This window comes from Poromitra crassiceps, assembly GCF_964638095.1.
Source record: "Poromitra crassiceps genome assembly, chromosome: 1".
In the NCBI taxonomy this organism is placed as follows: domain Eukaryota; kingdom Metazoa; phylum Chordata; class Actinopteri; order Beryciformes; family Melamphaidae; genus Poromitra; species Poromitra crassiceps.
This window is the reverse complement of record NC_139623.1, coordinates 69,182,881-69,199,380: the sequence shown is the minus strand read 5'-3', so window position 1 is coordinate 69,199,380 and position 16,500 is coordinate 69,182,881. Positions and strand designations below refer to the sequence as shown.

Genomic DNA, 16,500 nt, shown 5'->3' with positions numbered 1-16,500 from the left:
AACGGAGAGACAGAGAGACCCACCGAGAAGGAGAGAGGTGTACGAGAAAGGGCTGGAGGAGGAAATGATTATCTCATTGCCAAACAGTCCTTAGTGAGGGGAGGAGGTGGGGGTAGCTGGAGAAAACAAGACTGGAGAGAGAGAGAAAAAGACAAGTCAAGGGAGAGGGAGAAAGAGAACCACCCAAACTTCCCAAACCACCCAATCAAGCTGCGGTCTTGGAATTGGATCCCTCCCTTGTTCACCACCTGAGCACAGAGGAGCGCTGCTGTGCCTCTGACACTCAGCAGAGAGAGAGACAGAGAGAACAGGTGAGAGAGACAACAGGAGCGATCCCAGACAGAGAGAGAGAGAGACAGAGAGAACAGGTGAGAGAGGCAACAGGAGGGATCCCAGACAGAGAAAGACAGAGAGAACAGGTGAGAGAGAGAAAACAGTCGTTAAACTGTCTGCTGCACATTGACGGCACTCAAGTTGACAAAGTGAGATATTTGTTCAGCTTGAGTGAGAGAGAGAGTTAGAAAGAGACTTGTGAGAGGAGAAGAGGAGAAGCTGAACTCTCAGGAGAAGCTGTGTGCGTCTGGAACAACAACAAAGCTTTCTAACTACACTGGAGGAACTATAGAACCAGACTCTGGACCGACACATCTTTACCTGAAGAGAGAGGGACATCCTCACCAAGAAGAAGAAACGGGAGTGCAAAATGTGACGATAAAAGAGATGAAGAAAGCCAAAATAAGGATTGTAGGACTTCCTGAACAATAAGAAACAAGAAGAGAAATAAGTTGCCACATCTAAAGAGGAAAATATAACTAGCAAGTGGCTTATACTTTGAGAAAGAAACAAATCTTCAGATTAACTGGGAATGAAATAATTTCTAATCTTTTTTTTTAAACAAGGTATTGAGTTGCAAGGCTACAAGGCTTTTTGGGGCCATCAATTTCCCCCCCACTTTTTTCACCCTGAGACAAAGCACGATGTAGCAGAGTCTCCTTGTTGCCGGTGAGAAGGACTGTGGTTTGAGAGGACACCACCAGGAGCGGGTTGAGCCCCCTGTAGCTTCTGGAAACGATAGCGGAGACATGTCTTTGGAGGATGTCGGAAGCACCGGCAGCCTCGGGGCCGAGAGCGGAGCCTCAGACCACTGCGATGGCCCCTCTCCGAGCCAAGGCCAGGACCAGGATCCGGAGAACCAGAGCCAGGCCCAGGATGGGATTGTTCTGGAGCGTATTGCATCTCTGTCAGTGGACATGTTTGACCCCCGTGACTTCAAGGGGAGGTTTACTAAGATCCAGTCCAAGTCCAGGAAGAGAACGAGGATCTTCAGAGGTACAGACGGTAGGTGCAGAACAAATCAGCATCCTCCTTCTTGCTTTTAAGAGGCAATAGAATAAACCAAAACCCCAAGCAGAAAGCAGTAGGCCTCCTACAGTAGTCTTTGAAATGCAAATGATGTGTTTCGTAATTATCCCACTTTGTTTGTCTGTAAGTGGAAAATGTAAATTCCTCTGGGGTTTCCCAAGTTGGAGATGGCAGATGGGCTGGTTCAACATCCAGTTGAGATAGTGATCTTCAGCTGTGGAATGCAGCCTGGATTTAATCCACTCTGGGATGATACAGTATGGAACCAGTTTGTAGATGTCTTGCTGCTTGTTTGGACCACCTCACTCTGTCCATGTGTGCCAGCCTGTGGTTCTGTTTGGACCACAGGCTGTGGTCCAAACCTGTGGTTCCATCCTTTGCTCGGACTTGTTGTTGTGGTTTGAAAAGTGAGACCTTCTGTGTCTGGAGAAAACAGCACAGGACTATTTGACTGTATCCTCACTCTGCAAAATGAGATCAAGACATTCTTATGTGGGTCTGTCTAAACCGCATGCTCTTTCTCAGCTTACCTTAACCTCTGGGAATGTCATGTCCAAAGACCCTAACCCAAATGTGGGATAATGCAGACCTTAAGGAGTCAGTCCAGGTATAATAGAACCGGGGGTTACGCTTAGGGCGGCTGTGGCTCAGGAGGTAGAGCGGGTCATCCACTAATCAGAAGGTCGGTTGTTCGATCCCCGGCTCCTCCAGTCTGCATGTCAAAGAGTCCTTGGGCAAGACACTGAACCCCAAATTGCTCCCGATGGCTGTGTGAATGGGTGAATGTACCTACTGATTGTAAAGCGCTTTGGATAAAAGCGCTATGTAAATGCAGTCCATTTACCATTTACCATTTAGATTCCTTGCTGATTATATTACTGATTATCTTCACATTAAAATAATGTTTACTGTTACATACAGTATCATGAATTGTCACTGTACATATTGAATTAGTTTGTTACAATTGTTATATTACAGGATAATGTGCCTCGCATTTGAAAACAGAATCAAAGGGGTCCTCGATGAAAGGATTGCCATCCATAAACCAACATCAATAGCTTATTTATTTAATTTTTATTGGCTGCAGTCAAAAAAATGGGGGGGAGGGGGGTAATGATGGTTTCTAAAACCATGCTTTGGGACACAACGTGGGTTGTTGGCTTTTACTCATGGTCGATCCCCACCTGACAATATGTTTTCATGAGCCCAATATGTTTTCATAAGCCCGAGACCCAAGTCCAGAGACTAAATGACTCGAACCTTGAAAAGCCCTGTGCCGTGTCAGTGATTGTAAACTCATATGTTACATACAGTAAAAAAAGTAATGTACAAAGATGAAATCCTTTTAAAGGACTGCACTGCACTTTCAAAAACATAATTCCATAGATTGTGGGGTCTTTCATCAGTAAGTATACATTTCGTAAAGGATTTAACCGGCACCACGCTCTTTAACGTACAAAAATACCAATATTTGACATTAGTATGCTGATACAGTATTATAAAAAATAAATTGTATTTATGCTAACACCATTTTCATTCAAAGTATTGTGAGGCAAAGTCATATAATGTGAGGCAAAGCATTATATTCTACTGTTGTATCTATGTTTTCTCTCCTCCAGCTGTTGCATAACTGAGTGTAAATAACATGACACTAGTGTCATCCCTCGTCATAACATCTCCTAGCAAAAAGGTGTGACTTTTAGGTTTGATTACAATAGTATATCAGTTGATCTCATGCGTCAGTCATCTGTTTAGGATCTATTCTTGGAAAGCCACCACACGATGTGAATACCATGTCACAACTAAAAGGACTTGTTACATTTACAGTAGATTTGCACATTGTTGTCATTGACTGTAGCTGTTGCTCTTGTTCACAGTGACCTACAGTAGGATGGCAGCGACGACACAATCATCTTGTTTGTCTACAGTATAGTATATATATCACCTGCCGTACGTTACAAGCAATCAGTAGTAAGTAGTGCGAGACTAAAGCCCAATTTATGCTTCGTCTGCCGACACTTTTGAAACGGTCGCCGACAGAAATGAGGACTTGAGTCAACACTTTCAAGTGTCGGCGAGCAGTGTCTGCTACCTGGTGAAATGTCTAGTGTCGCTGACTACGTCATAGTATCGCGCAAGTCTGATTGGCTATATAGACGGCACGCACTTGGCTTCCTTGTTTTGGTTGCGTCCTCAGGAACTTCCCAGGGAGAGAGGAGGTGAGTTGTGTGGTTGTGTGCTGTTTATATGCGGCTGCAGCCAAGTACGTTACATCTTGCCTCCGAGGTGGTTTCACTGTGCATTTCGTTCCCTCTGCAGCTGCTTATAGCATTCGAGTGTCACGTGACCGTTGAACCGAGGCGAACGTCTTCTGAAGTATAAATGCAACACCCTGAGCGACACTTTCTTTTTCGTCTGCGACCATGTGCTGAGCGACACTTTATAATAAGTATAAATTAAGCTTAAGAGTCATGTGTCCGGACAATACTCCTGCTGTGACCCTAAAACCATCATGTACAGTGTAAGAGAGAAGTGTGAGGAGAGGGGCTGGTCCACAAAAAGTTCACCGCCCTTTAGCGGGGACAGTCTTTACCCTAGGAGGCTGAAATTTGGCATGGAGGTCAAGTGCGTGCGTGCATGTTCATCATGTTCATCATGTTCATCATGTTCATCATGTTCATCATGTTCATCATGTTCATCATGCCAATTAGCTACTGTAAAAGGGGGCGTGGGAGACATTTTGAAACGCAGGATGGTACGGGCAGAGGGCTGAAATTTGGCATGAAGATCAAGTGTGTGTGTGAAGGTGTGTGTGTTCATGCCAATTGGCCAGAGTCAGAGGGGTAGGGTAGGCTGGCCCTGCCATTCTGCATTTCAGGAAAAAAATCGCAAATGTGGCTGGCTGCAGCTATTGCGAATTCGCACTTGTTCACGTAGTCATTGTGTAATCTGACTTCATTTTCCAGTCCAACATGTGTCCTGGGGTTTGGTCCAGTCCAACATGTGTCCTGGGGTTTGGTCCAGTCCAACATGTGTCCTGGGGTTTGGTCCAGTCCAACATGTGTCCTGGGGTTTGGTCCAGTCCAACATGTGTCCTGGGGTTTGGTCCAGTCCAACATGTGTCCTGGGGTTTGGTCCAGTCCAACATTTGTCCTGGGGTTTGGCTGAACTTCAGAACACTTTCAACATACCAGCAGGGAAGAGAGAACAGTGGGTGTAACGCCGGCGAAAGGGGAAATCTGGAGCAAAGTAGTGTCGATGTAACAAAGTTCCACCTGCACAAACATGAGAAACCTTAGTTAGAGTATCTATAGCTGTTTTCACACATACAGACACGGAAATTACCTGTAAATCGAGACTGGCTATTTCCCGGAATTTCCCTTCACACCTGAGGGCTCACATGTGTGAAAATAGCAGCGAAAATACCTGTATTTGAGGGGGTTCGGGGGGGTAGGGGTAGGGGGGCACTGCAGAGCGGGTGGGGAGTGACGTGTGCACTTGGATGGGGAATCGTCCTTATTTTGGGGGTCGGCAAAACTCCGATGGTGAAATAAGTTCGCTTGTCACAATAAATCACACTCTGACTTAACACATTCACTGCCAGCCGTTTTTTACTGTAGGTAGCTTCTGCCAGAGGGTTTTTTGAGGATTCTGGCTCATCTTTCAAGACCAGAGGATTCTTTTCTGCTAAGATTTTGTGAACACAAAATATCTCAAAAGAACTAATAGAATGTGTGCTTTCTCTGTCTAAAAGAGTTAGTTTGTAGAGTTAGTAGTTATGTAGGCATTAGCACTTGAATACAGCATGGTTTCAGCGTCTGAAAATTTAAGCTGAGATAAATAGCTTTTTGTGAAATTCGATAGAACAGTCACTTTAACCATTCATTTTTGGCATCAGTAAGACGTCAGACATCTAAACAATAGTTTTGAACAGTAATTTCCTCCATAACAGCAGGAAACCCCCCTCTCTTTCAAACTCCTCCCTCCGTGTGTGTTCTTCTTGGCTGCAGCGGGCATGTCACAAGCGAGTTGCTGCTGCTGCTGCTCCTGTCTGCTGGCGGCCGCTCTTTGGGCAAGTCTGGATGGGCTCGCTTGTTTCTTGCGGTTTCGGTTGAGAGCTTTGATGAAGCTTTTGCGATTCTGGTCTTATTTATGCTGCGTGTTTCAAAGTGTGTTGCACCCATAATCTATTATGCAAATTTGCAATCCCCCGCCGCCAGCTCCCTGCGCGAAAACGAAAGCGTTTTCGCCAATCCATTTTACAGTAGAATGGTTTCATCGCGCGTTCCCCTGCAGTTTTGGCTGGGCATTTTCTAGTCTGGAGAGCACTGTCGCCACTTAGTGGGTCGGTGGAATGGGTTGTACACGTTCGGTGGCTCCCATATTTATATAGAAGATGTAAAAGGGTTAGATGCACATCCCACCGTCAAAAAAAAAATAATCTTTTTTTTGACGTATTAACACGTCATTGGCAGTCAACCGTTGGATTTTTTTTTACGTATTAACACGTCATTGGCAGTGAACGTGTTAAGAGGGCATGTATGTTGTATCCTTCACATTCGCTAACCAGTCTTTGAACTGAAATCTTTGAAGAAGTTGGGATCCCTGTCAGAGAGAAATAGCCTGGCTGGTTTGATGTTTATCTGTTCACCTGCGTCGCGTTGAAGCACTTTTTACAGACTGGCTTCGTTTGATGTGTCCAGGGGGCTTGCCTTCGCTGTCAGCAACGTAAGCAAAATACTTCCACATTTTGCTTCGTGCATTTGCTTTCTCTACAAGCGTTGGGCGGCTTGCAAGACAAGACTCAAGCCGCTGCCATTTTCGCTGTGTCTGTCCTGTGTCGGGCTGCTGCTGCGGAATGAAGGACTGGCCAGAGAGCGAGCAGAGAGGGGAGGGGGGGAAATCGGCACGTCCACACATGAAGCAGACATACCGCTCTTATCACAAGGTCTGAAGTGGTGAAATGTCCGCGATGACGGGGTCGCGCTTATACCGGAAAACAACTTTCACACATGAAGGCATTACACCGCTTTCTGGTCATTTCCCGGTATAAAGCGCATGTGTGAAAACGGCTAATGTGTTACAGTCAACACATGAGGGTAGAGTATAGGTGAGCAGAGAAATGCCATAAAAGGGTGCAGGTCTTGTATGAACTTCAACTCAAAACGTCTTCAGGTTTAATAGTGTGTGTGTGCATGTGTGATGATGTGTGTGTGTGCATGTGTGATGATGTGTGTGTGTGTGCATGTGTGTGCATGTGTGTGTGTGCATGTGTGATGATGTGTGTGTGTGCATGTGTGATGATGTGTGTGTGTGTGTGCATGTGTGATGATGTGTGTGTGTGCATGTGTGATGATGTGTGTGTGTGCATGTGTGATGATGTGTGACCATTGTGCTTATGAGAAAAGACAGAACCCTGATTAAAAACTCACCTCTGACGCGAGTAACGAGCCAGGTATGTCTGGCATGAAAGCAATCTCTCTGTACCCCCTCCTCTCTCTCTCTCTCTCTCTCTCTCTCTCTCACATGAACCTGTGAACCTCGTGTGGGCATTGTGTGTGTGTGTGTGTGTGTGTGTGTGTGTGTGTGTGTGTGTGTGTTTGTCCATGGATGTATGCATGCACACATCTTGTGTTGTGTTCTGACGATGGATCAGATGACGAGCACATGTCAGATGAACATATGAGGAAGATGGATCAGCACTGCATCATCATGTTTCACACATGTACCGTGATTCACTATGATCACATCACTCAAGAGTGCTCAGTGTGCCAACCCAACCCAACATCCTGTGTGTGTGTGTGTGTGTGTGTGTGTGTGTGTGTGTGTGTGTGTGTGTGTGTGTGTGTGTGTGTGTGTGTGTGTGTGCGTGCGTGGGTGCGTGCGTGCGTGCGTGCGTGCGTGTGTGTGTGTGTGCGTGTGCGTGTGCGTGTGTGCGCATGCGTGTGTGTGTGTGTGTGTGTGTGTGTGTGCATGTATGGCTGGCTGTGTGTATTGTGTGGGTGTGTGGAGGAGTCACATCACATTCCAACAGCTGGCATGCCCAGGCCCCTGTTCAGAATGTGTGGAATCCTGGGAGCTCCATAAGAGAGAGAGAGTGTGTGTGTGTGTGTGTGTGTGTGTGTGTGTGTGAGTGTGTGTGTGTGTGTGTGTGTGTGTGTGTGTGTGTGTGTGTGTGTGTGCGTCTGCGTGTGTGCGTGCGCACATGTCTGAGTATGATTATATTTCTTTATCTATGTGACTTTCATTTCAGCAAACTGAATAAATGTTGTAATGTCACACTGGCAAATATTTCCCTATCACAATTTGAGTTGATGAATTTGAATAGTTTTTCATTCCTTGGATACGAGCTACACTTTACACTGTCACTTCTTTCTCTGTTCCCTCCTCCTCCCATTGAGGCTGTTTTGTGAGAAAGTCATGAAAGAAACGTTAGTAAGAAGTGTTAGTGAACTTAAACAAGCGGAACAGAATAAAATAGGACAGACTATGTTGTTACGGTTTTGTTATAACATCTTTTGACATCAGCTATTCCAGCCCAGTTGGAAGAAACAATTGGGCTGGAATAGCAGATGTCAAAAGATGTTATAGTGTGGTGTAGTATAGTATAGTATAGTATAGTATAGTATAGTATAGTATAGTATAGTATAGAGTGGTGCCCCACTCATGTGAAAAATTGTTGAAAAACGCGGCACGAGCCCTTTAAGAGCAATGCATCCATGGGTAATCGCCTGCTGTGGCTAATATTAGCCGCTAGTTAGTTATGTTACATGGCAGTAAAACGCCACTGAATGACCAAATTGATATAACTTTTAACCATTTCGAGTAACACTGTTTCCATACGGATCACCAGCGTTAGTTTGTTTTTTATAACGTGGCTATATTCATAAGGTTTTCTATGATATCTATCTCGGATACAATGGAAATACTGGGAGGCGGGCCATAGCGTCTCGGTCGATGATTTGATTGGACAGTTCTGGGCGTTGGCGTTGGCCAATCCTGGCGTGTTCCACCCCCAAATCGATTGTGTTCTGGCACAAAGCGAGTGGGTTTCAGGACGAAACAGTCTCGAGCCATTATCCTTATTATAGTTTAGAGCAATATTCCTGGAATGCAAGTTTAACTAAACAGTTACATGTCCTCTGCATTCTACATCAAATGAAGACATTACGGTTTGTTTTATTTTGTATGTTACATACTTATTGGCCAAGATATGTTAGTTTATGGGGGAGGAATTCTGCCAGCTAAAGAATCGATTGCCTGCAGAGTTTTCAAATAAAGTAGAATACCGTTTTGCAAGAAATCTGGGGGGGTCAGTAGGACTTAAAAGAGCCACAACTACCCAACAATGAGCCCCATGCAGCTCTAGAGCCTCAGGTTGAGTATCAGTGATCTAGAACCTCTAAGGGTTCGCCTGCATTTTCCCTTCACACAAACACCACAGTACATCACTTTTAGTTTGTATGCATACTGTAAGTAAGTAAGTCCATCGTTTATATCAATCTGGCATACTGTAACCTTTTAACTTCAGGACAAATGGGGTCAACAAACGGTAATCTGTGGCAGCTGTTCTTCTGTCTCACTTTCTCCGCAATGAGGGAGAGAGAGAGAGACAGACAGACAGACAGACAGACACACACAGAGACAGGGCAGAGAGAGAGAGAGAGAGACAGACAGACAGACAGACAGACACACACAGAGACAGGGCAGAGTTGGGGTGGAGGTAAAGTAGAGTTTGTTTTTTGGTGCACCAGATGGGTGAAGGTTGATGCCAGGGAGGCTGCCCGCCCAGCAGCTACCTGAGACGCCAAGCAGGTTCAAACAGCGAGAATGATCTGCCAGCAGTGTTTTTGCAGGATGGGAGTTTGGTTGGAGACAGGAATAGGCCTGCAGAGGTTTCTCCTCCTTTGAGATTACATTGTAATTGTCTGCTAATGTGAACCAGGCCATCCTGTGCTCTCTTGCTCTCCTGTGTGCTGTGGCTTTCAACTGCCCCACCCCTCCCCTCACCTATCTCTCACCCTCTAGCACTCTCTCTGCCCCACCCCTCCCCTCACCTATCTCTCACCCTCTAGCACTCTCTCTGCCCCACCCCTCCCCTCCCCTATCTCTCACCCTCTAGCACACTCTCTGCCCCACCCCTCCCCTCACCTATCTCTCACCCTCTAGCACACTCTCTGCCCCACCCCTCCCCTCACCTATCTCTCACCCTCTAGCACTCTCTCTGCCCCACCCCTCCCCTCACCTATCTCTCACCCTCTATCACTCTCTCTGCCCCACCCCTCCCCTCACCTATCTCTCACCCTCTATCACTCTCTCTGCCCCACCCCTCCCCTCACCTATCTCTCACCCTCTATCACTCTCTCTGCCCCACCCCTCCCCTCACCTATCTCTCACCCTCTATCACTCTCTCTGCCCCACCCCTCTCCTCACCTATCTCTCACCCTCTAGCACTCTCTGCCCCACCCCTCCCCTCACCTATCTCTCACCCTCTAGCACTCTCTCTGCCCCATCCCTCCCCTCACCTATCTCTCACCCTCTATCACTCTCTCTGCCCCACCCCTCCCCTCACCTATCTCTCACCCTCTAGCACTCTCTCTGCCCCACCCCTCCCCTCACCTATCTCTCATCCTCTATCACTCTCTCACAACCCCTCTCTCCCTCCCACCATTTTTATTTTCCTTTCGCTCTCCCTCCCTCCCTCACCTCACCCCATGTCCAGTGACACTTCTGCGGTTCATTCAGGGAATTACATAATCATGACCCCAATTCTCCACTTGTATGTCCACCCCTCACCCCACCAGCATCATCACTGCCTCAAGTCTCTCTGTATCGTTTAGCCAGTTAGCTCAGGGTATCCGCGGGGTCTTGAAAAGTATTGAAAGGAAATCAATTTAGGGAAAATCAAGACCCTTGAAAAGTATTAAAAAGTCTTAGGTCGATTTCAAATTCAAGACCTTTTAAATGTGTAATTTTTTCGATGTGTAGCATTGCTAACATTAGTTAGCATCCCGCTAACTATCAAGCAGATTTTGGGAATAACGTTACCCATCTATCATCATCAGTATATAAATGGGAGCTGGGGCTCTGTCTGTTTGTTTCTCTGTTTGTTTCTCTGTCCCACTGTGATTGTCCCACTGTGATGTCATAAATCCCACTGTGACATCATCCGTGATGTCATAAATCCACTGTGACATCATCAGTGATGTCATAAATCCCAGTGATGTCATAAATCCCAGTGACGTCATAAATCCCACTGTGACATCATCACTTATGTCATAAATCCCACTGTGACATCATCCATGACATCATAAATCCCAGTGATGTCATAAATCCCACTGTGACATCATCAGTGATGTCATAAATCCCACTGATGACATCATCAGTGATGTCATAAATCTGACATCATCAGTGATGCTGGTTTCATTGGCCACACAGCAGCCGAGTTGTGGGCAAGGCCACGCAGCGGCCGAGCTGCAGGACGGGCGAGCCTAGGAATCTCACGCGCGTAGCCCGAGTGCACCTAGTGTAAAAAGTGAGTCTGGAGCCCTGACAGAAAGTTAGGCAAACCTGTGCACCTAGTGTCAAAAGTGAGTCTGGAGCCCTGACAGTTGTTAGGCAAACCGGTGCACCTAGTGTCAAAAGTGAGTCTGGAGCCCTGACAGTTGTTAGGCAAACCGGTGCACCTAGTGTAAAAAGTGAGTCTGGAGCCCTGACAGAAAGTTAGACAAACCGGTGCACCTAGTGTCAAAAGTGAGTCTGGAGCCCTGACAGAAAGTTAGGCAAACTGGTGCACCTAGTGTCAAAAGTGAGTCTGGAGCCCTGACAGAAAGTTAGGCAAACCTGTGCACCTAGTGTCAAAAGTGAGTCTGGAGCCCTGACAGTTGTTAGGCAAACCGGTGCACCTAGTGTCAAAAGTGAGTCTGGAGCCCTGACAGAAAGTTAGGCAAACCGGTGCACCTAGTGTAAAAAGTGAGTCTGGAGCCCTGACAAAAAGTTAGGCACACCGGTGCACCTAGTGTCAAAAGTGAGTCTGGAGCCCTGACAGAAAGTTAGGCAAACCTGTGCACCTAGTGTCAAAAGTGAGTCTGGAGCCCTGACAGTTGTTAGGCAAACCGGTGCACCTAGTGTAAAAAGTGAGTCTGGAGCCCTGACAGAAAGTTAGGCACACCGGTGCACCTAGTGTCAAAAGTGAGTCTGGAGCCCTGACAGTTGTTAGGCAAACCAGTGCACCTAGTGTCAAAAGTGAGTCTGGAGCCCTGACAGTTGTTAGGCACACCGGTGCACCTAGTGTCAAAAGTGAGTCTGGAGCCCTGACAGAAAGTTAGGCAAACCTGTGCACCTAGTGTCAAAAGTGAGTCTGGAGCCCTGACAGTTGTTAGGCAAACCGGTGCACCTAGTGTAAAAAGTGAGTCTGGAGCCCTGACAGAAAGTTAGGCAAACCGGTGCACCTAGTGTAAAAAGTGAGTCTGGAGCCCTGACAGAAAGTTAGGCAAACCGGTGCACCTAGTGTCAAAAGTGAGTCTGGAGCCCTGACAGAAAGTTAGGCTAACCGGTGCACCTAGTGTCAAAAGTGAGTCTGGAACCCTGACAGAAAGTTAGGCACACCGGTGCACCTAGTGTAAAAAGTGAGTCTGGAGCCCTGACACAAAGTTAGGCAAACCTGTGCACCTAGTGTCAAAAGTGAGTCTGGAGCCCTGACAGTTGTTAGGCAAACCGGTGCACCTAGTGTAAAAAGTGAGTCTGGAGCCCTGACAGAAAGTTAGGCAAACCGGTGCACCTAGTGTCAAAAGTGAGTCTGGAGCCCTGACAGAAAGTTAGGCTAACCGGTGCACCTAGTGTCAAAAGTGAGTCTGGAACCCTGACAGAAAGTTAGGCACACCGGTGCACCTAGTGTAAAAAGTGAGTCTGGAGCCCTGACAGAAAGTTAGGCAAACCGGTGCACCTAGTGTAAAAAGTGAGTCTGGAGCCCTGACAGAAAGTTAGGCAAACCTGTGCACCTAGTGTCAAAAGTGAGTCTGGAGCCCTGACAGAAAGTTAGGCAAACCTGTGCACCTAGTGTCAAAAGTGAGTCTGGAGCCCTGACAGTTGTTAGGCAAACCGGTGCACCTAGTGTAAAAAGTGAGTCTGGAGCCCTGACAGAAAGTTAGGCACACCGGTGCACCTAGTGTCAAAAGTGAGTCTGGAGCCCTGACAGTTGTTAGGCAAACCAGTGCACCTAGTGTCAAAAGTGAGTCTGGAGCCCTGACAGTTGTTAGGCACACCGGTGCACCTAGTGTAAAAAGTGAGTCTGGAGCCCTGACAGAAAGTTAGGCAAACCGGTGCACCTATAGTGTCAAAAGTGAGTCTGGAGCCCTGACAGAAAGTTAGGCAAACCTGTGCACCTAGTGTCAAAAGTGAGTCTGGAGCCCTGACAGAAAGTTAGGCAAACCGGTGCACCTAGTGTCAAAAGTGAGTCTGGAGCCCTGACAGAAAGTTAGGCAAACCGGTGCACCTAGTGTCAAAAGTGAGTCTGGAGCCCTGACAGAAAGTTAGGCAAACCGGTGCACCTAGTGTCAAAAGTGAGTCTGGAGCCCTGACAGAAAGTTAGGCACACCGGTGCACCTAGTGTCAAAAGTGAGTCTGGAGCCCTGACAGAAAGTTAGGCAAACCTGTGCACCTAGTGTCAAAAGTGAGTCTGGTGACAGTTCTTTATCTTTATCTTTTCGGATCAGCAAAAAAAAAAAAATAGGCTATATCAAATTTTTTCTCTCAAAATTAGATTTTCGATTTGAATTATTAATACTATTATACTTCTCTAACCATTTGTTGCCCTGCACAGCTCAAAAAATATTTTTTTCTCATGACACAATTTATGCTTTTACTCTGAAGGCAGAACAACAACTTCCTGTTGGCACTGCGCCTAACTTCCTGGCTGTTGCTAGCTAACGTAGTCACTTGACACGGGTAGGCTACAGACCAGACCGGGTGAGTCTGGAAACATAACGTTGATGCTACGTTAAGCTACTCGGTGGCCCCACGTGTTGTTTTGTTGTTATGTGTCCAAGGCAACATTTCACCGTCCGGTGATAATGTGTTCGTGAAACGTGTGCGCGTGTGTGTGTGTGTGTGTGTGTGCGTGTTGTGGCTCTCGCTATCTTGTGCAGCCCGCAACATGCTGCTCGCATTCCTGTGCTTTTTCAGAGGTGTTGAAATAAGTTTGTTGTCTTTAGTAGCCACTAGCCACAGCCTTCAGAGAGACTTTACAGCGACGACAAGGGACGAGGAAGCTCACTTGTGCATGCCATGATGCCTGTCTGTGTCTGGCTGCGCTGCAGGCGTTATCATACACTAACGTTAAACGTTAAATGAAACGAAAGGTGGGGGGGGGGGGTTCCGCGGACCACGACGTTCCGAACCATGTGCCAAACCGTGGGGGCTGATCCGTACGGGTCACGGATTATCCGTGATCCGTGCCAGCCCTAGCGCACAGAGTCCTGTGCGCACATAGTACATATCAAATACAGAAATAAAAGAAAATCCTAGTGTCTAAACAATCAATATACATGGTACAAAAAATGATAATACTTACTATTAGTAATATATAATACACAGTAAAATATAACACATAGGTAGATAGCAATCACCTAAGATCACATAGTGGTAAATGAGGAGATGATCAGAAATAAATACACAATGTCAGAACACAACAACATGAGACCACACTAATGCCTATAGGTGGCCACAGGACTGACCCTCTCTCAGCCACTTCTTGACAGAGGACTTAAAACCTTTGAAAGTACTGCAGCCTTTAATGACTGCTGGCAGGGTGTTCCACAGCCCGTCCGCTTTGACTGTGAATGCAGATTGACTGAATTTCGTGGATCTAAATGGCACGCAACAGTCTCCTCTAGTGGAGGCTCTTGTAGTTCTCACACTGGTGTTACGGTTTGTCACTAATTTGTTGAATGGGGGGGGGGCAAGGCCGTGGACGATCCTATACAACAAACTGACATTTGCCATCAACAGAAAATTCTCGAATGTTAGAAAGTTATATTTCTTGATAATGTTTCAGTAATGATAGCTGTTAGGTTTTTTATCCAGGACCTTCAACGCTTGCTTGAATAGAGTAAAGAGTGGCTGCGTCGTTGTTTTATTGGCCTGGGACCACGTAGTGGCACAATAAGACAGATGTGATAAAATGAAAGAATGAAGATACAGTTTCGCCGCATGAGTGCTCAGCTGACCTCGAATGAATCTAAATTGCCGAAGATTACGTTTGACAGTCCCTGCAGTTTTCTTTATGTGCTTTATGAAGGAGAGGTTGCTATCTAAAATAATACCCAGGTATTTAAACTCCTGGACAACCTCCACCCTCTGACCCTTAACAAAGATGTCGGGAGGGGGGGTGTTATTACGCCTTATAGAGAAATACATGTTCACGGTTTTAGAGACATTCAAGGTCAGGCAGGAGTCATTCAGCCACATAGCTATCTTTTCCATAGCGACTGTGAGCACAGATGCAGCTTCCTGCTTGGAGTCAGCGTGTACATATATGACCGTGTCGTCCGCGTACATTTGTACCCTCACATCTGTGCAGATGTGGGGGAGGTCATTTATGTACACACCGAAGAAGACAGGACCCAGGACCGAACCCTGGGGAACCCCCGTAGAGCAATCTGAAAGTGAGGAAGTATGACCATTGATTCTAGTACAGTGCTTTTTTTTTTCGATTTTTTTTCGATTTTTTTTTCGATTTTTTTATGCCATTTATCCCCCATTAGTGCTCATTTGATTTCTCAATCCTGGTTGCTACTCCATCCTCTGCCGATCTGGGGAGAGCCGAGACTGATTCCATGCTTCCTCCGAGACATGGGCAGTCAGTCAGCCGCTTCTTTTCACCTGACAGAGGAAGCTTCACCGCTAGGACATAGCACGTGGGAGGTTCACGCTATTCCAACCAGTTCCCCTCCCTCTGAACAGGCGCCCTTAACGACCAGAGGAGGAACCACACTAGCAACCAGGATATTGCATGTTTTTGTGAAGGGGGTTCCTATATGAAGGAAACCCCCGGGAGGCACGGGGAGAACATGCAAACTCCACACAGAAAGGCCCTTTTGCCGACCCCACCCGGGCGGTGGGCACTCGAGGACATGCGGACGGGCACGCATTCCTTCAGCGTTCACCTCTTCCCCAGGTGGGAATCGAACCCCCGACCTTCGAGCTGTGAGGCGATAGTGCTTACCACTGTACCACCGTACCTCCCATAGTACAGTGCTTTCTGTTGTTTAAGTAAGATGTCATCCACTTCATCGTAAAGTAAAGGTAAAGTCCCACTGATTGTCACACACCTGAGTGTGCAAAATTTTTCTCCGCATTTGACCCATCCCCTGGGGGAGCGGTGAGCAGCAGCAGTGCCGCGCTCAGGAATCATATGGGTGATCTAACCCCCCAATTCCAACCCTTTGATGCTGAATGCCAAGCAGGGAGGCAAATGGGTCCCATTTTTATAGTCTTTGGTATGACTCGGCCCGGGATCGAACTCACGACCTCCCAGTCTCAGGGCGGACACTCAAACCACAAGGCCACTGAGCTGGTCTAATCTCGTATGTGTCGAGATGTTATGTTTGGAAAGTTTTGATAGCAGTACAGTACATTATGGTTGACTGTAGGGCTGTGAATATTCACTGGCCTCCCGATTCGATTCGATTACGATTCAGAGGGCTACGATTCGATTCGATTATGATTATCGATGCATCTCGATGCATCTTAAATCGATGCATCACTTTTTTGATTTATTTTTTCTCACTTTCTTTTTTCTCACTGTGTGGCTACTTTTAAAATAAAAGTGCATTTGGAATTGCATTGTATTATGATCCATAATTAAAATAAACAACTGCATGTACTTCCATTATATTTTATTTGATTATATATATATATTTTTTTTTAATAATCGATTTTTGACATTTGTGAATCGATGCAGAATCGTGCACGTCCGCATCGCGATGCATCTTATAATCGACTATTTTTGACACCCCTAGTTGACTGTATCAAAAGCTTTTTTCAGGTCTATGAAGATTGCACCTACTACTCCTCCTTTGTCCAGCATGCTCTTTATTTGTTAGGCAGTTAGTTGTTAGGCACACCGGTGCACCTAGT

The 16,500-nt window shown here is 46.5% G+C and overlaps 1 protein-coding gene across 1 annotated transcript in view; it reads left to right on the top strand.

Annotated features, from left to right (window-relative positions):
* Positions 1 to 1,082: 1,082 nt before the first annotated feature.
* The window catches only part of fryb (furry homolog b), a gene marked incomplete at its 5' end in the record, with an annotated part of 215,811 nt that continues 200,393 nt past the window's right edge, over positions 1,083 to 16,500 (top strand). Inside the window, one exon of the mRNA XM_083643518.1 lies at positions 1,083 to 1,329. Coding sequence (XP_083499644.1) covers positions 1,083 to 1,329 — 247 coding nt within the window. The remainder of the gene's footprint in view (positions 1,330 to 16,500) is intronic.